Raw genomic sequence first — 21,196 nt, 5'->3', positions numbered from 1 at the left:
CTCTAATCATGATATTGCACGTTCAGGTTGTGTTTATGTCTCACCTAACATAACCTTGAAAGTCACTTGGTGTTCGGTCAGGAGTGTTTACAATGCAGTCAAAATCTGGATGAGGATCAGAGACGTGACACGTCAAACAGAGTAAACTGTGTATGAAATTATATGTGCTTTGACTTCAAAGAGTGTGCTTAGTTCGGCTCAGGCGCAATGACTGCGACAAACGGGATGGTTTCAATAGCTTGTAGTGTGCACTAATTTATACTTATGAAACACAAAGTGAAAGGAATGAACAGTAAGCTATTAACAGCCCATTTATGCATGTAGAATATCTGTTGTCTTTTTGTCAAACCACAATGGACATCAATACCAGGCATCTCACAATTGTAGGCATATTCTGTTAATCTTACTATAAGCTCTTTTGCCCACACAGATTTCCACAGAATTTGGACGTCCAATTTAACCTAGGCAAATTTAGCTACTAATAAGAAAATACAGTAGTACTCTCAGTTTCATTTAACACATTTTTAACATGTTTAAGTCCATTCCACGGAATTCCACAGATTTTCCCCCAATATCCGAATAGAAAATATTAAAAAGTTAGCAAATTCCATCTGAGCTAACTCATGAGTAAAGTTGCAGTTCTTTGAGGATTGTAGTGCCCGTATGGCAAATATTACACATTGATTTTGTTCTAAGTTGTCTCTCTCTTTGTAGTGTATGTTACCAGATGAAGCCTGCACTTCCCTCAGTTTGGAAAACATCCTACATATGATGATGAACACCAAGACCTTCAGCAAGCCAATGGTGGTGATCTCTGACAACACACCTGTCACAGTTAAGGTTCCTGAGGAGACTAATCCAGGGCGTCCAGGTAAAGATCACACACCAATACTATACAGATATACATGGGCCCAAAAATATTTGGACACTTAAATTTATGGTTGTCTTTGCATTTTATAACTAAAAATCAAACCAAGTGGAATTTATTTTAAATAAAGATAGCAAAAGCACAGTTTTCAAGCAGAACATTTCAAAACTGAAGTTTGCAAAGCATTTAAAAAAAATATTTGCTAGGTTTCACCACTTGTTTAATATTTCGTTATCCATCATAATGAAATTCATAATTTTTAAATGTGACTTAAAGGTGCTATATGTAATATTTTGAATGTACTAAATCATAAAATGACCATAATATGTCATTAGAGAATTAGGAAACATGCTAAGAAATACTGGCTTCTCCGATAACAATGCTACATCCAGTGTATTCTACTTTGAAGTTTCCATTCCGGGCCGGAATTTCTGTTTATGTTTTGGCCTGTGTGATCCCACCCACTGCCCACTCACCAATAGTATTTCGACACCACCGGGTTGCCAGATTTAAACAAGTTTGCAGGCAAACAACACTGCGTGCTTCAGCCATGGAAGCCAGCAAACGAACTGGATCAGAGATAACAGATTCCACCACACCTAAAAAGCCTTGCCATCTGTCTAAAAACCACCATGACCAGAGGCGTAGTAAAACAAGGATAAATATTGGAGATGCCTTTGGAAGATGGAGACAGTTTAAAGCCCAACGGATGCTGAGTTGGCTAATTTGCTTGTCAACATTCTGGCAACGTGCATGAGCTTAGAGTCTGGGGCGGGGCAGACAACTCTCCAATATTTTGAATTTGGACTGCAGTGCCCACTTCAAATGCTTGTTGTCAATCTTACATATAGCACCTTTAAGTGTCCAAAAGTGTCTTAATACTTTTAAGGGCCACTGTATATTAAGGCTCAGATTTCTAGAGGGCATTTTGCTGTGAGTGGTGCACATTATGAGAGATTGGGTGTGTCTGCGGTTGTATATGTGTGTATATGCTTGTGTGTGCAGCAGTCACTCAGAGTTGATCCCCGGCCACACAGTTCCTGTCCTGTCTTGCACTGTGGTGCATTACTCCATCTGGAGTTTCTTAATATGTGGTAGAATGGCATATGTGTGTATTTGCGCATTTGTGTGTGTTATTACTGTCTATTCAGCATGGTTTGGTTTGACAGTGTGTGTGGTTCATTAGAAATGTGGGACAAGGGGCCCATAGATGCATCAGTGCAGTGGAAAAAGACCAGCTTTCCAGTGCTGGATAGCATTTGTTTTCACTTAAACATTCTCTAAGGCCTCCTCTTCCCGTATAGTGAGAGGGAGAGATTAAGGGAGCAGGAAAAAAAAGGAGAGAGGAGAACAAGGGAAAGACTTGGCAGTGATAAAGAAAAGGACCCTTATGCACTATATAACCACAGTATATATACAGTAGATTGAGGGTGTAATATATAGGAAGATAGCAGGGTGGTGTCTAAAAGTCAGATTTCACGAAAAATGACTTAATTTGACTGTATCTAATTTGTTCTCTTCTTTGCATCCTTTTGGCACTATTGCACGTAGTGCGGTTGGAGTGAGTCAACTTTATTGACTCACAGCACTAATGAAAATTGTTCCAGTTTAATAATGCAATGTAGCTGTGCTGCTTGTAGCAAATGAAGTATGTATCTATTAGTCACAGTTGTTTAGCTGGGCTTTTATTTGCCCCCGTCAAATTGTATATAGCTTTGGTGATTTCTGAATGGAAACAAAGTCAAAGATTACACTTCAATTCCTCAGCAAGTAGATGACACATACCTGGTTAATATGGAGACTGAATCCAGATCAAATCCAGATTTTATGTGAATCCAGTGTGAATCCAATGTGGGCTAACTTTTAATAAATAGGCTTGTGTTTTCTGCCAATGCCAGGCTTATTTTCCCTGGTGTGGATTAGGTTAACACAGATATGTAAAAGTATATAAAAGTAATGAAAACAGGCGTTGCGCTTCACTTTGTACACAAAGACAACTCTTATGCAGAGATGACAAAAAAGTAGCCCCTCTCAAAAGGGCTAAAAGTGCCGCTCTGGACAGTTTCCCAACATTTTTTGCTTGATCTACAAATCAAAGAGGGAAGTTTGTGGGAGTACCAAGCTTTTAGAAAAACACAGTAGAACAAAACATTGCCATTCAAACGCGGATTTATGATCAGAAAACATCAATAAATTCCAGCCTTTATACACAGTCTAAAGCAGAGGTTCAAATTCAGTTTTTTTTACTTGTTCATTGAAATTCATTGTAGGCCTACTGGTAATCAAGTGAAGGTTGGTGAGTGTTGGTTGGACTTCAGTTGGGATGCAGTTAGTGGAATCCATGGCATATCGGTACTCAAGTTCTGTACCTAAATGTAGTGGGCTGCCTATCTAGACCATAGGTGCACCCATAACACAAAGGCTTTTTCATTATGCTGCCCTCGTTTTGGCCAAATTCAAAGGTAGCTAATTTAAAATAGACTGTTATGCTAATATTTGTGTGTACCATGCATATCACTGTTATGCTTATTAGAGGATCACACCATTAGCTTAGCAACATGCTAACATTAAACTCTATTAGAATCAAATGTGAGTCTCCTTGTGCTTCACATGATGACCTCTATTTTTATGATGCACAGAGTTGCTTCCAATGAAGAACATTACAAATCAGATGCTTATGAGGTTTCATTTTAGTTAGGATACTGCCCTAGAAGGCAGCTGCCTATGTAGGCTGCAGACAGCAAGAAATCTCACATAGGATTTTGTCTTCACCACATGTATATTGACAATAATTCCTTTAAATTCTAGCCTACTTTGTTACAAAACCCATCTATTTAAGATACCTCTTAAAGGGATAGTTCACCCCCTAAAAAATTATAAATAAATATCTCATAATTTACTCACCCTCATGCCATCCCAGATGTGTATGTCCTTCTTTCATCTGTTGAACACAAAGATTTTTAGAAAAATATCTCTGCTCTGTTGGTCCATACAATGCAAGGGAATGGTGGCCAGAACTTTGAAGGTTCAAAAAGCTTATAAAGGCAGCAAAAAATAATACATATGCCTCCAGTGATTAAATCCATATCTTCAGAAGTGATATGATAGGTGTGGGTGAGAAACAGATCAATATTTAAGTTATTTTTTACTATAAATCTCCTCACTTCAACATTCTTCTTCTTTTGTTTTTGGCGATTCACATTCTTTATGCATATCGCCACCTACTGGGCAGGGAGAAGAATTTATAGGGGGAAAAAAGAACTTAAAATATTGATCTCTTTCTCACCATAAAGTTCTGAATGCATCTGAATGCAAATGACGAAAGCTAATCAGCAAAACAATAAAATATACAACTATTCACTTTCCTTGTCTATATGTATAAAATACAATATATCAGAAGTATATTACAAAAGAATCAAATATATAAAAAATATATGAGTTAAGATAAATTTATTTATTTATGTAATTCACAATGCTTTAAGGGAGTGAGTGGTTGAGTCAGATTACTGTGATTCCCGCTTGATGACATTTCACTTCAGCGATGAGGATAATGTAGTATTTCATAAAGAATTTGCCTAATAAAAATGATTTTTTTTAATGAAGTTTAATGACACTGACTTGTGATATCTAGAGTACATACAGTAAGAATACAGCCCTGCAATCAGCTAACAACCTCAGAGCCCAAGGTAGATCTGTCTTGAAAGGTTTATATGTTATCCCTTTTTATATATAGAGAGAGAAAAGTAGGATATTTACTTCTTGAATCTGACTGTTGCACTCTATACTGCCCAAGCAGGCAAACACATCATTGTGTTGAAGTTTGTTCCAAGTTCGAAAACAGACACAAGAGCATTATTCATTATTCATTCAGTTTTCGTTCCAAACAAAACCAAGCAATCCCTAAAAAGGGTGAGGTACAGAACAACAGAAATATGTTCTGACACCCGGGAGGAGATCCTGGGCGGTGGTGACTCCATAGAAATGTTGTCCAAGTCATTAGGGCTAATTCATTTGCTTCCCTCTGAGATACTTTAACAGGGGTTGTGGGTGGAGTAGTGCAGTTTAGAGGTGTGTGCCAAACCTACAGTATGGCACAGCCGAGCAAACCACATGCCTGGCTCTGAGCTTTGAGCTGACATAGCTTCTCCCAGGAATCTACTAAACATACACACTTTTGTTCTCTTTTCTGTATCCTTTCCTCTTGTAAGCCATAAATACATTGTGGGATTTTGTTTTATTAATAATTATCTGCCTTGCTTTAGTGTAAAGCTGTATGCATTTATGTTCTCTTGGCATCAGTTACAAAGTCAATGTTCTATATCTTTACTCTCTCTCTCTTCCATTTGCCCAGGCCTCAAGAACACATTGTGGACAAGAGTGTTAATGGCTAGCTTTATATTTTCCACATTATGAGCTGGACTGCACAGATTTTTGGTGGTTATTTGGGGTAAAGGTAAAAGGGTGAGATGGGAGATGTCATATTGCGCTCGCTCTTGTTTTTACAGAGCACTCCAGTGTTAGTCTGTTATCAGTCTGTCAAGGAGAGTGAGTATCTGAAGGTGCTCCCTCTGAGAATAGCCTCTGTTGTGCCTCGGATTTGGCACTGAACCAGACGGACTATTAAACCAACTGCCACACAGGGTCTATTGTGCTGTGTGATCAGTAATCATTAGAGCTAATTAGAGCTCTGAAAGTCATTCAGTTTTTGGCCCAGGTCAAAGGAGAAGGTCAGAGGCTTGTCTTTCTCTTAGATGCCACCAGAAAGGCTATATTGGACAAATGCTCTTACTTTATACATTATACGGATTACATGACTTTGTTTTTTACTTAAAAGGGGTCATGACATGAGGAATCAAATTTTCCTTTATCTTTTGACATATAATAGGTCATTGTACTATAAAAACATACTGTAAGTTTCAGAATTCAAAACTTCCTCCTCACGGCAAAAATAGCATTTGTTGATGTCACATTGTGGTAGACATTTGCATCTGACCGCCTCCACAGCAACACATCAGCACCTACTTTACCTTATGACTTCCATAGCCTGCCCAGTAGTGGTGAGCAGTGAGATGGCAAGAAAAGAGCAGGTCAGTCAAGAGCAGAGAGCCAATCATAACAGTGGCCGTTTACTGTCAAGTCTTAACCTCCTGAGACCCCCTGAGTCTCCTGAGACTGCTGTGTGCATTTTCCAATTCCCTTTATGATTTGTAACTAGTAGCACCTTATAAACAAGCAAAATAATAATAATAATAATAATAACTTCTAGAGCAAATAGTTTTCCTAAAAATTGATTTCCACATATGTGGACAGTGAGACTACGTTGTGAAATTTTAAATGACACCAAGCTATAGAAAGTCAGATTTTGTCATCAAATTGTTCATTATTTTTCCAGGAGTTTTGGTTAGTCATGTTTTTGAGACGTTACAGACATTACAGCTGATTTTCTGTAAAGCTGAATAAATAATTCTTATTCAAAGTAATGGCCAGCATAATCCAATCACTGCCAACCATTTAAAATTATATATACAATTCTGAATCTATGTATATACTGATTACCATTGTCCCATGTCTGTCAAACATGTTGAGTGGTCCAAACATCATCTGTAGCCTGAAACTGAACTTTTTATAGGAAGTTTGGATTGAGAGCTATTGGATGCTCCCTTGCTCCCAATTTAGTGAATGACTTAACCTCCAGTGTGCTCTCTGTCTGCACTGGTCTCAGAACAGTTCGAAATGCACCTTATTTTCATCCTAACTCCATACAAAGCCTCTGAAAGCAACATTTTTCAGCTTTTGGATGAGCACATTTATTCTCAATGTGAACATGCACAGTAAATATATAGGAATGCATTTACTAATGTTAATGAATAGAATCATACTGCATAGTGATAACAAAATAAAATATAACACAATTTATATTAAAATGAAGCAAAATTACCCACATGTGTGTTAGAGTTGAACGTTTTTAAAAATAACTTGCATGTTTTTTCTACTTTTGAAGAAATGCGGTGGCAATTTCCACAAACGTGGACATCATGTTTATCAGCACACTGACGCGGCATATCAGATGAAACAAGAGACTCTACTCTTTACAACCAAACAGGTGTCAATGAAAAAACGTAAAGAGATTTCTTACCAGGGGCACTTTTATTGACGCTGCGTCTGTAGAAGCACTTCACGGATATCAACGGCATGCTTTTGTGTCACATGACTCGGTACGGCAGAAGTTTAACTCTTAAATGACAGTATTCAGTCAGTTTTTATTAATTTAAATTATGTGTTGCTTATAACGAAGCCAAAATACAACGTCCACGCATGTGGACACAGTGTCGCACAAGGTTAAAGGAGAACCAGCACCAAAACCGAACGTTTCTGACATAGGGTCAGAATTAGGGTGGAAAATTCATGTTTTGCAAATATATGGCAAAATGTTTTACTAATATTATAAGTGAACCTCTAGAAACATATTAAAATAAAAAAAAGGCATGTCATGACCAATGTTATGTCAATGTTTACATTATGCATTATAAATAACTCACCATATGGCATGCAGCATCAGTCTTTGCTGCATTAAAGGAATAGTTCTCCCAAAAAATGAAACGACCCTCATGTCATTCCAAACCCGTATGACTTTCTTTTTAAACAGCTCTAAATCTAATAAAGTGGCAACTTATTAACATTAAATTATTGTCGAACCGATGAGGTTGTGACATGCCATTGTGATGTTATGCTCGCCACAAGAAACAATGAGTTTCTATGTTATCGTCATTGCTGCCATATTGTATTCAGTGCTGTTTACGTAGTTTAGCAAATATTTGGTGTGATATGAGAGTAAAAAAACAACTTCAAATATGGTATGTTCATCATTCAAAGTCAAGTCATTTTTATTTGTATAGTGCTTTGCCCAACACACACAGTTTCAAAGCAGCTTAACAGAAAATTATGCTATAACAGAAAATGAAGCAGTAGTGTCTGATATATAGATATAAAGTGATCATATGCCTTCAGAAGTTTTGGAATATGATGCATGGACTACTTTTATAACACTTTTGGGTGCTTTATCAAGTGTTAAAGTGAGGCATTGTCTACAAACTGGATTAAAATATGATTACATTTTCATTTCTGGGTGAGTTGTTCCTTTAAGTCATTTGATTCACGACTTGTTAACACAGATCCAACATGACGACTAGCTAACTGACTATTTGAGAAGTTAGTGCAACCCCTTACATATGACCACCAAACACTTGGACCATACAGCACGTAACATCATGAACTTATGCATGCACAGTATTCTGAGTAAAAAGAATGACATAATGTAATGTATTTATTGACTTCTTTCTTTCAGGCATCATATATGTCTTGGACACTCCGACTGTGGTGGGCATTGCTTTTGCAGCCTTTGTGATTGGAGCCCTGCTGACTGGAGCTCTATGGTTTATCTATTCACATACAGGTGAGAAAACATCCATAAGCCTCTGCAAATCCACATCAGAAAACCCACAGACCCTTGAACTCATCTGACCTTCTCACTCCATACCTCACACTAATTAGTACAGAGAGAGTTATGCATCATGTAATTTACCAAATTGTCAAAATAAGAAAGCATGCATGCTCATTTTTGATCATCAGAAGGACTTGCCAGTAACAGGGTGTTAACAATAACATATTGACTCTCAGGTTGTAAATATATCCCGTTCGTCAGCAGAAGCGCATCTGTCTTTTCCGCTGCTGAATGGTCAACTGTGTTTTGGGTACAATAGCCCAAAAGGCACTGGAATTCCCCCTGTCCGCTGTGGGGGTCTCGCCAGGCCTTACAGGAAAATACATTATACAGTCATCTTGCTGAGTGCCAAGATTCACCCAGTCACCCCTCCTTATATCGCCCTGTTGTTGCCAGGACGACAACCTCTGTTGACCCTTCAGAGGAAGCACATGCTGTGTCTTAGTCCCCGTTTCCATTCCACTGCAGTCTCGCTGGTCCCGCCCCTGGTATTTTGCCCTCAGTGCCGTTGACCTGCTCCCATTTTATGGCACACTTTTAAAGGGAGTCCTGTTCCGAATCCTGTTCCGGATTCTTTAGTTGTGTAGGCAGATCAGTAACAGTGTGTTGACTGAGGATCAAAAATTTCAGTTTCTGGATGTGAGCTGTTCTTGGGTTTTTGGACATGTTTATCTTGGCTATGTCCATGCTGTGACATAAAAGGAGTTTAGCTTTTATTAGTGATTTATTTTTATTTCAGGTTTTTTCAAACACATATTAAATCAGTGTAATTTTTATTAATATTACCTGAGGTATTCCGTTTGGATAGCATTATTCAGCTGTGTTCCTGCTCGTTGTTTAGTGGGACTAAAGAGCTTAGATCAGTTAACCCCAGAGACAGAGTTTATTATTGTCTGCCTGTGTATGCTGGCACCTCAGATCAGGGTCACTTTTTTTGAGTAACTAGCTTGCCTGACAGATCAGAGAAGAATCTTTAATCTGACTGCCTCCCAATGGTATTTTTTATGTCAAAAACATAACTTTTCTTGTTTACACGGAAACAGGTGTGAAGTGTGTTCAAATGATGAAATCTGTAGTTCTGCAGTGTATTAAGCTCTGATCTAGCCACGTGTTTCTCATTATGACACTGATTAGTTCATACAATCCAAAGGGCCTATTAAACCACAGTAAAGGATAATATTAAATCATATTACTGAAATAGCCCATTTTTGCATATTGAAGTTAACCCTGTGCTTTTCAGTTTTCGAACAGCCTAAAATATCAACTGAGAGCATTTTTGAAAAACTTTAAAAGATGACAAATGTTAAAACAGTGGTGCTCTTCCTCCTAAGCCAAAATCCTCTCTGTTACATTTGTATACAGTAGTATAGTATAGTACAGTGTAGTGTTCCGGTCCTCAAATGTGATTTGCCAAGCTTTTGTTTGAACAGTGCTGATATTTAGTAAAACAGCACTGGGACACTTCCTTATTTGTATCACTCCACTTGTAGTGGTGGGTATTTTGATTCATATAGTGTAGTGTAGTATAGTATACTATACTGTAGCATAGTAGAGTATAGTACAGAACAAAGCATAAAATTACAATAATATACTGTATAGTAATATAATAAAATATAGTAAAATATAGTATAGTGTAGTATAGTTTATAGTAAAGAAATATATCATCGCTGTCTAATGAAAGGCACGTATCTCCAAAAAATTCTTTTTTCAAGAGCATGGAAAAGCTATTTTTCTAATACACAATCTTACAAAATGAATAGGAAATAACATAATTAGTCACCTTTAGCACCACAAATAAAATTCTAACATAAGACATCTGTTAGTGAACTGTTCGATATTTTAATTGGACTTACATGTATTTGTTGTTAGCGAACGGTGACAAACACGGTTTTCTTATCATGGGTTCCAATGGCACATGTTCAGTTACAGACTCGAGTATGACTGTTCATGTTCCCAGAACTCATTGGCAGGTTGTCGGTTGCTATAGAATTAATTTTTGTATATAATCTGAGCTTTCACTTACTGTTTTAGATCGAAATCAGTTTTATGACTAGGGTTTCTAGTCCGGTTGTTGAGTGGACAGTTCAGTTTTGAAATGAGATTTCCGGGCCCAACACATAAATTGCCTGTCAGAATTAGCTTTTACTCATGGTTTCACAAAGATGGAAATCTGGCAACCGTATATGGCTGGTATAGTCTACTTTTTAAAGCCACCTGACACAGTGCGTGCATGAATGGCTTTTGTGTTATTTACACAAATCTATGCTTTTGGACTCCTTTCATAGTTGTACATATTTTAACACTGTTTTCAAAGAACAAGAGGAGATACTTTACCTTGGTGGTGGTGTTACAAATAGCAAACCGACTCTAGCTTCAAGTGACAGCTGGACAGCTGATTTAAATTAGATGACGCTCTTCAAAACATAAGGGCGGGACATACGCGGTTTTGATGGACACTTCTCAAGGCCAATGGAGATACTTGTTTAACAGAGAGCCTGATTAAACATCTTTTCAAGACATTTTTTAGTAGTAGTACTAGTACAAGTAGTTTTATTCACAGATTCATTCACAAACAGCCAGAACACACTGTGACGGTGGATATGAGGTCCCGTTCATCCCGTTAGATCTTCCATGGTGTTATAAGATCCACAGTTCCAGTATTTGTTTCCACACTTCCTTCTTGATGTATGAACTACTTTTATGGAATACTACTTCGTTTTCCTTCATGAAAATTAAAATCTACCAACAGCAGCTGCGGGGCAATTTGGTGTTAATAGAGCAGATGCGTAACAATGACGGTAATCTGTGAAATATCATAATTTGTCCTGATTCACTTATCCTGATAGAAATTTAAAGAAGCCCAAATCTCCAATAATCTTTGCAAAACAGCATGTTTGAACTCCACAATCAGCACTTTTGGGGCATTTTTAGCTCAGTTTGAAAAAAGCACCCTTTGAAAACTGTTTTGTTTTGTTTTGGGGGGGGGGGGCAAAATGAACCCAGTGTATAGCGTAGTGTAGTGTACTGTAGTATTGTATAGTACAGAACAGAGCAAAACAGTACAATAATGTGTAGTAGAGTAAAATATAGCTTTGTAAAGAATAGTATCAGAAAACAGCTAAAACAAAACATACCCAGTTTAGAAACACTCAGTGCACCCTGAATGCTCATTCTTAGTTTCAAATTAAATTAGGTAATGAAAAAGGCTTATAAAGGGTGTATGATGGCGAGTACATAATCATTCCATATATTATAGATTCTTCTTTTTTAGGAAAAGCTGTGTGTGGAATGTGGGGGTTGGGGTCTTTTAGGAAAGAGCTCCTATAATCCTGTCACCCTCCCTGTGATAGATCACACTTAAGGACATTGCCCCCAGACCCAGAGTGGGAGTACATACTGAAATGAGTTCAACAAACTGCCATCAAACACACTCTCTGTCATTTAAGCACACACATACAAATAAGTAATCTTCCAAAATGCTCTGAATGTTTCATCAAATATATCATCAACATATGTTGTTAATGTGTGAGCCGTGCACATGTGCTGGATGATTTGTTGTTTAGGAGAGGTGTACGGAGGTAGATAAGAGACTGAGAGTTCAGTACACAACGCTGGATGAGGAAACGGGCTGTTTTTAGCTGGAGCTCTTGGCACCACATCTCTGGCACACATTTGCTGCAGAGGGGCCTGAAACAGGGAATCAGGCAAACTACAAGGAGCGAAGCACGCACATACACTGGCGGCCAAAATTTTGGAATAATGTACAGATTTTGCTCTTATGGAAAGAAATTGGTACTTTTATTCACCAAAGTGGCATTCAACTGATCACAGTGTATAGTCAGGACATTAATACCATGAAAAATTAATATTACAATTTGAAAAAAATGCTCAGAACTTCTTAAACTACTTCAAAGAGTTCTCATCAAAAAATCCTCCACGTGCAGCAATGATAGCTTTGCAGATCCTTGGCATTCTAGCTGTCAGTTTGTCCAGATACTCAGGTGACATTTCACCCTACACTTCCTGTAGCACATGCCATGATGTGGCTGTCTTGACATGCACTTCTCACGCACCTTACAGTCTAGCTGATCCCACAAAAGCTCAATGGGGTTAAGATCCATAACACTCTTTTCCAATTATCTGTTGTCCAATGTCTGTGTTCCTTTGCCCACTCTAACCTTTTTTTTTTTTTTTTTTTTTTTGCTGTTTCAAAAGTGGCTTTTTCTTTGCAATTTTTCCCATAAGGCCTGCACCCTTGAGTCTTCTCTTTACTGTTGTACATGAAACTGGTGTTGAGCTGGTCATGTGAGGCATCTACTTCTCAAACTAGAGACTCTGATGTACTTACCTCTTTGTTTAGTTGTATCTGGGCCTTACACATCTCGTTCTGTCCTTGTTAGAGCCAGTTGTCCTTTGTCTTTGAAGACTGTAGTGTACACCTTTGTATGAAATCTTCAGTTTTTTTGGCAATTTCAAGCATTGTATAGCCTTCATTCCTCAAACAATGATTGACTGACGAGTTTCTAGAAAAAGTTGTTTCTTTTTTGCCATTTTTGAGCTAATATTGACCTTAAGACATGCCAGACTATTGCATACTGAGGCAACTCAAAAACAAACACAAAGACAATGTTAAACTTCATTTAACAAACCAAATAGCTTTCAACTGTGCTTGATATAATGGCAAGTGATTTTCTAGTACCAAATTAGCAATTTAGCATGATTACTCAAGGATAAGGTGTTGGAATGATGGCTGCTGGAAATGGGGCCTGTCTAGATTTAATCAAAAATGACTTTTTTCAAATAGTGATGGTGCTGTTTTTTACTTCAGTAATGTCCTGACTATACTTTGTGATCAGTTGAATGCCATTTTGGTGAATTAAAGTACCAATTTCCTTCCGAAACAGCAACATTTTTACATTATTCCAAATGTTTGGCCGCCAGTGTACATAAACACAAAAGAACAATGTTCTAAACACAATCACAGTGATTGGACAACACACAATCTAAACAATGGTAAAGTTTATACAGACTGAGTTTTTTAGATAATAGGTGAAACCAAACTACAAATTACTTACTTTCTTTTGACTCTGCATATTAAGCTGTGACCTGTTTAGAGACTAAGACCAAGGAGGCTTTTTGTTGCTTTTATCCTCAGGGCTGACAGCTTCTGCCATCGTAGACAATCACACTTGGCATAAATCATTGTGAATTTTGTAGATGTAATGAACACCATGTATTCCTCCAGACATGCTAAAAGCCTTACCTTCCTCTCCATGAATCTCCCTTTTCAGGTGACACAGCAGCGAAGCAGCAGGTGCCAAAGTCCCAGTCGGTGTCTGAGAACAGCAGTGCGGCTCAGAGCATCGGCAGCACACAGAGCACACCATGTTCAAGCAGCAGTAATGCATAGAGTCCAGAGCCCAGCTGGACACAGCTAAGAGACATCTGCTGCTTCTGTTGTGATTTATATTTGTACATTTGTGCAATTTAGTAGCATACCATGGCACCGAGAAAACACCAGGCCATTATTAGTTTCTTTATTTGACATTCAATAGAATTATTGCACAATTTTGAAAAACACAACCTAAAGCTTCAGTTTGGGCTTAGGGAAGTTACAAAATAGAAATACCCTGTCAGTTTTCAAATGCTGCTTTTTTTCTTAACCCCCACAAGAGAGTGTTGTTTTGACCTCATATGGCTGAGATCAGTATGTAAATGACAAAGGATGTTTACTTAAGTCATTAAGGCCTAGAGGCCATCTAGAGGAACAACAGTTCTGTTCGGTACTCAGTGTGGTTTTGCCAGGATCTATTTCTGCACATAAACAAAGATCAGTGCCTTACCAACTCAAGCATCCACATATCAGAGCTACATGAGATATGAGACACCAGTTTAAAAAATAGGCATAATTACATTTCATCACAGGACAGTTCCAATTGTTAATCAATGATACTTTTTTTTTTTTTGCTATATTATAGTATACAGTATATTATTCTGTATACTATAAATCTCTGACTGACAGTGATTGGTGTCAAAACTTATAAGAGGCATTTGAACTAAGACAGTTTTAGACATTGTAAAATAATGTATATTTCTGTGAATATTGTATAAATTATATAGAGATTTAAATTAGGGCTGCAACTAACGATTATTTTGATAATCGACTAATCTAACGATTATTAGAATGATTATTCGACTATTCGGGCGATTATTGCAACGATTAATCATTTGCTCTTAACCGACTATTCAGCTTGTACCTTGACTTAAAAGGATGTAATATACATGCTTACTAATAATAAAGAAGACAGAATCATCTTTTAAAAATACCTCTAAATGACTGAATTAAAGGGGAAAAAAAAGACTTTTTATTAAGTTTAATTCAGTAAAACAGTTCACTACAAATCAGTTTCACTTCACAAAAATCATATTGTAATCAAGTGTTTTGTCTTGTTTCCATTTAAAAATATCTAAAAATCCTTTAAACAAGATACATTTACCTGAGAAACAACATATCATATATTTAGACTTGCTTTCAGAGGATGTATCTTGAATATAAGTGAATTTTGTATATAAGTGTATTTTTTCACTTGTTTATTCATCTGCGAGTGCAGTAAAGTCAAAATATACTTCTATTCAAGATCTATTCTCTGAAAGCAAGTCTAAATATATAATATGTTGCTTCAGGTAAATGTATCTTGTTTTAAGGATTTTTAGATATTTTAAAATATTAAAATATTTAATATTATATTCAACATTCTCAGACAACAAATTTGTCTTCTGCAGTATAGCTGCTAAAGTAAATGTACTTTATTTTAAAGGAATTTTAGATATGTATATTGGAAAACAAGCCAAAACAACAACAAACCAAAAAAGTATTTAGTTGCTGTGTAGATAATGGGCGAAGACCACCCTCTCACCTTTTTGTTCACATCGATCCACCTTTAACTCTCAAAAAACAAACTCTCTCTTCTTAATAGAGCTGCATATCGTCAATTTTCTTCATGATAAGATACACACTGCAACACATATGTATTATGATTCATGTTGTGTACATCAGCCGGATACAGTTTCAATCTCCTCCTTAGATCGGGTTACTTCACGCGACTCATAGAAGTGGCGCTGACCGTACAGACATATGCCAGTTTTGGAGTTTGGAGTTATTTACATGACCTGCTTCCTTATTATTTGAACTTTAAGGTGTTTCCTTTAAAGATGCTCTGACATGCAAGTTTTGCTTCAGTGGAACGGCAGCCCCGGCTCCGCAGTATTTCACAATGGGAGTGCTTCTGTATTTAGTTATTTTGTATTTTTGTATAATTCCCTCATACTCTGTGATCTACATCACCTGAAGCTGTTTGGAAAGTTTGGAGTGCATCTGGATTGTCTGTGTCTTCTTCCTCTCCTCAGTCAGGCGCGAGCTGCAGTGCTGCTCTTGTGCGCCATCATTAGTTTTATATCTGATCTCATGTTACAGATCAGATGACTATTCGACAACTAAAATTTTTGTAGACAATTTATTATTGTTGACGTTGTCGATTACGTTGACTAATTGTTTCAGCCCTAATTTAAAGTAGAAATACCATCATACAAAAGATTTAACTAATATCAAATATTTATCAAAAGTTTATACACATTTATAAGATAATGTTAAAGTTATACATTTAATATGCATGGATTTACACATGCAGATTAATTGGCTGATGTACATGTACCAGAAAAGATAAATAAATTTACAAGAAAATAAAATTCTAGTTGTAGTTAGTTATTTCAGAATATAATGTTAACACTTTTACACCTCAGTTTGGACCCAGAAATCATAAGCCACTATTAGAGTTTCAATAACCTTACAGTTTCAGATAGTTGTAATGAGAAGCATTTTATTAATCAAAAATGGCCATTTATAGATTTTATTGAATGTGACTTTTACATGCTGGGCATTATTGTTAACATAAGTATAAAATTTGTGATTTTTCAGCATTATATTTGGACATTATCCATCGTCAGTGTGAAATTATGGAATTAAAATGATTATTTGTTCAAAATGCTAACAGTCTGAATCTATGGGCCAATTCAACAAATATGTATATGATCTAAAGCCAAAGAATGGGCATTTATTTCCGTGTCTTTTAGTGTTACAGTAACCCCCCTTGTAAATATGTCTAGAAAATCAACATTTCTTCAAAAATTTCTACTGTGTATGTGGTTAACATTTTGGAATTTTGTATGAAACATGTTTAGGCATACACTTTAAAAGTGCTAGTAAATGTATGAATGCTAAGCAGAATAACCCCACCATCAAAAATGTACATGAATGTCATAACATTTAAAGTGCCTTGACTTTGTGTATATGCATTGTTTCTTTCAGAGATAAAAATGAGGCAAGAAGGGAACTGGTGGTTTTTGCTTTGCTTTAGGCAGAGTGTATTGTGTATATCCTCTGATGTGAAAATCAACCAAATCTGTGCTTTGTTATTTTTAATATGGCTTGTTGTGTTTGTTTGCTGCAGATTGTACCTATAGAATGTACTTTATTTCAAATCTTAATTTCAGTGTTTAATGTAAACTTGTATAAGTGTCTCCTGTAAGAGGAAAGAGAGTAAGAATTTATACATTGTGTATAAAGTTATATTTTTCCAGAGATATATACATAGAGCCACCCTATAATTCTGTCTGCATACTGTGAATTTTTGTGGGCATATTTCTATAAATTTTACGTGTTTTCTCTAAATCTAAGCATAGTCCATAGTTGAAGTGATATTATCTTACAAAATCATAGAAAATAAGATATTTTATTACAGATATTATATATTTTTTACAACTATCTTTTATATGAGAACACTATATTATTTGAAATGCAAAATATATTTTGATGATGCAAATGTTTTATCTCTCTTAAGCTCTTCATTGTTGACGTGTCTGTGTGAATGGTATACTGTAAACTCTGTGTGTGTATGTCCATGTTTGTGGGTTTAAATTAATGAGTATATGCATAGTCTTGTAAAACGGTTATTGTTTCACCTGGGAATGTTTAAAACAATGCTGCCATGTATAACGGAGAGTTTGAAACTCTGATATGTGATAATCAATAGTCATTAAATGGTTTGTAGAGGTAACAAAGGCATTATTGTTTTTGTTTTTTAATCTAGAATAGATAAGTTGAAAGGCCTTTCTCTCATTCCATGAAACACTCTATCTGGTGATAAACTAAACTCTTGCTTGCATTCATACTTAAACTCCAAACTTGCGTTTATACTGCTATGGTTGACACACAGTAGTTTTCCTGTATGTTAAATGGTGAAATTGATGGTGCAGTTTTGTCTTTCTGTTTGTGGATGTTTGTTATCTTTCAATTATCTCTGATGATTTACATATCTTTCAGATCATGTTATCTACCTCATTTGTGTGTGTCTGTGTTTGCATAAAGCTTCATTGTCATGTCATCAAGAATATTTTACTTTTACTGTACATATAACTTGATGTTACATCAAATGTATCACATAAAATGTTTTCTGCTAGATTTGACAGTTCACTCCTCTCTCTGACAGAAGAGGAAAACTGAAAGATGTAAATGTGAACCAATCAGAATTAGACTTATTCAGAATTTCAGGCTGTCTAGCTCTGAAACTAAACACTATTTCTGAGGGTTTTTTCAATGGTATATGAAATCTTTTGTTATTTGTAAATACAACATACTGTAAATATGCATGCTATATGCATGCTTTGTATATACCAAATAAATTCTTGTAATCTTTTGGGAATTTTTTTGTGTGGTAATTTAAAATTATGCACAGGGCCCCACGTATCATCTAACGATGAAGTGATTCAACTGTTATATGTATACGGTAACTCTTTACCATAAGGTACCATTCTTTAACATTAGTTTATGCATTAGGTATCATGAATAAACAATGAACAGTATATTTTTTACAGCATTTATTAATCTTAGTTTACGTTAGTTAATGAAAATACAATTGTTCAATGTTAGTTCACGACAGTTCATAGTTCATTAAATAACATTACTTAATACAACTTTTGATTTAAAAAATGTATTAGTATATGCTGTAACTAACATTAACCAAGAGTAGTAAATGCTGAAAAAGTATTGTTCATTGTTACTTCATGTTAACTAATGTTAATAAATGGAACCTTATTGTTAAGTGTTACCAATACATACTGTATACTGCTATATAAATGCAGAGTTTCTATTTAAAATATTGTTGTCCTATGTTAGGACTGTGTTGTCATCAAACTCTTCAGCAATAAGTTCATTACATAATGTGGACCATGTGACAATATAGCATCCATGATGATGAGCATATGTGAATGGACATACTGTACACACATTATGACTGTAAGCTCTTAGACGGTATTAATCTTTGCCCCTTATTTGATTGGACTGCCACAGAGTCCAGTATAACTACAAAACAAGTGTAATGAATGGAAATAAATCCAAATGGAAATAAAAATAAAATAAAAATAAAATAAAAAAACAGAGAGAGAGAGAGAGAGAGAGAACTGGAAAGTGATTGCAGTGACATCATTTTTAAACTGCCCCCATGATCAGAGTGTGAATTGGCCAATGGACATATGACATCATCTCAGCAAGAACCCAGACTTTTGGTCTGCTTGAGGTCCCCTACAACAGATTTATTTGAAATTTCCATAAAAGTTATTTTCCAGAGTAATGTTACTTGTAATGTAGTTTGTCAAACTGTTTATCCACCTTTCCAGAAATATTTTTTTTCCTGTTTGAAACTGATATGAAGATGACCAAATCACAAAAGCTTAAAGCTGCAATTGCCAGAAAAATAAATAAATAAACTGAAACTGATATGGAACAGGTTTTGTGTCTTAAACAACAATGACTCAATGCAAGTCATCAGAGTTTATTTAGAGCTTAGTTGATGTTTCTGAAGAAAAGGTTTGACTTAAGTTGGGGCCCATTGTTGATCATCACCTTTGAAAGACTTGAAAGAAATCATGTGAGGCACTGTATATAAAGTGGAAAATTAAAAAAATATATATAAATACATAATGAAGGGGCTTGTCCAGGATCTCAACCCAGGATATTTCAGTCCCAAAAGCAAGAAACTGACGCCTAAAATATATAAATTATGGTATGACATGATATCTTGATAAAATGGTTTAAATGAAAACAATTTGTTACACATGTTTTGTTACTCGGCAACTGTAGGCCAAACCTTTTGCTGCTGAAATCATCCTGGTTATTTTCGTAACCTCCGTTCCCTGATGGAGGGAATGAGATGTTGTGTCGATGTAGTGACACTAGGGGTCACTCTTGGGAGCCCCAAACACCTCTGCTTTTTGAAAAAAGGCCAATGGGAATTGGCGAGTGGAATTTGCATGCCACTCCCCCGGACATACGGGTATAAAAGGAGCTGGTATGCAACCACTCATTCAGGTTTTGTGCTGAGGAGCGGAGACAAGGTCTCAGCCATTTCAGCGGGTAGTTCAGTGTTGTGGCAAGAGGGACACAACGTTTTGTTCCCTCCATCAGGGAACAGAGGTTATGAAAGTAACCAGGGCATTCCCTATCTGTCACTCACTCGACGTTGTGTCGATGTAGTGACACTAGGGGTCCCTATACAAAATAGCCACAACTAGCTGAACTGTGTTACGTGGACTGGCGATGCGAGACGGGCAGACCACTGTGTGCCTTGTAGCCAGCGCACCAGGCCATCACGTAACCTCCCCCAACACTCTTATGAGCGTCAAAGGGTCCTTCGGGAACAAATCGACGGCCCAACAAATAGGGACAGGCTAGCTCAGCCGCGAACCAATCTTGATGCCGGACGCTCGCTAAAATGCATTTTTGCATCAGCATCTTGAACGGGAGTCTGTGCAAGGCCCAGTTCAGTACTCGCAGGTCCAAGATTGGCCGCAATCCACCGCCTTTCTTCAGTACGATGAAGTAGGGGCTGTAAAACCCTTCTTCATCTCGGCCAGAGGGACAGGCCCTATCTCTGCACGCAAGGTAGCGGCGTTCTTGCCCTTCACTGAGGTGAACTGGACGCCACTGAACCTGGAAGAGTGCCTGGCGAACTAAATCGCGTAGCCGAGTCGGACAGTCCGGGTCAGCCATCGCAACGGGTTGGAAAGCACGAGCCACGCGTCCAAACTCCGGGCGAGGGGGACCAAGGGGACAGTCACATCAGATGTACCGGCGGGTGGGACCTTGCGGCGGGGCGGAGCCTGAGGCGCCACGTCGAGGGGGCTCGAACCCTGTGGCCGTGCTGAGTCCAGGGACATCGAAGCACTTACCTGGCTCCTAACGCCCACCATAAGGTTGGTCGAGGAGGGGGGAGGAGGAATATCGTCCTCACAGTCCATCGGAACCAACCCGGTGTGGGCATGTTTGTGCCACAGCTGGACGCACAGGGGTGGGGGGTCCACGGCTGGAGCGCCAAACCTTCCAAAATGGGACGGTGGACGGCGGATGTGACGGCAGCCGTGCGCACCTGACATGTGACCCAGGGAACAAGGAAACCACTCTTTTGTTAAAGTTTTGGGTACCGCAGCCTCTTGGGCATGCGGCAACAAAAGATTCTCCTCCTGGCCCTCCACCGGGGAATGGAATGGTCTGTCTACCAACTCCATAGAAGCGGGTCTCCTCATCCCTGGGTCGCCCGTCTCAGGGGCGCTTCGAAGCTTTCCTAGGGTTCTTGGTGGCCGGCCGTGAGTCAGATGGCATCTGCCTCCTGCGGTGGGCTCCACGCCGGGGCCAGGCTGTGGGGCTGTTGCTGCAGGAGGATGCCCTTGGCGATGAGCAGATGGGGTGCGGGGTCTTGAGCCACGCTGGGGCAGGA

General features: G+C 37.7%; 1 protein-coding gene across 2 annotated transcripts in view; it reads left to right on the top strand.

The window, feature by feature from the left end:
- tgfbr3 (transforming growth factor, beta receptor III) overlaps positions 1–18,121 on the top strand; it is a 189,439-nt gene extending 171,318 nt beyond the window's left edge. For both annotated transcript variants that reach the window (XM_051707490.1, XM_051707491.1), the window contains exons 14-16: positions 715–871; positions 8,214–8,321; positions 13,661–18,121. In XM_051707490.1, the coding sequence (XP_051563450.1) occupies positions 715–871; positions 8,214–8,321; positions 13,661–13,779 (384 nt within the window). In that variant the 3' untranslated portion in view covers positions 13,780–18,121. The remainder of the gene's footprint in view (positions 1–714; positions 872–8,213; positions 8,322–13,660) is intronic.
- The last annotated feature ends 3,075 nt before the right edge of the window (positions 18,122–21,196 follow it).

This window comes from Myxocyprinus asiaticus, chromosome 9 (assembly GCF_019703515.2).
Source record: "Myxocyprinus asiaticus isolate MX2 ecotype Aquarium Trade chromosome 9, UBuf_Myxa_2, whole genome shotgun sequence".
Classification (NCBI taxonomy): Eukaryota; Metazoa; Chordata; class Actinopteri; order Cypriniformes; family Catostomidae; genus Myxocyprinus; species Myxocyprinus asiaticus.
Note: the sequence above shows the minus strand (reverse complement) of the source record. Positions and strands in the feature narration are given on the sequence as shown.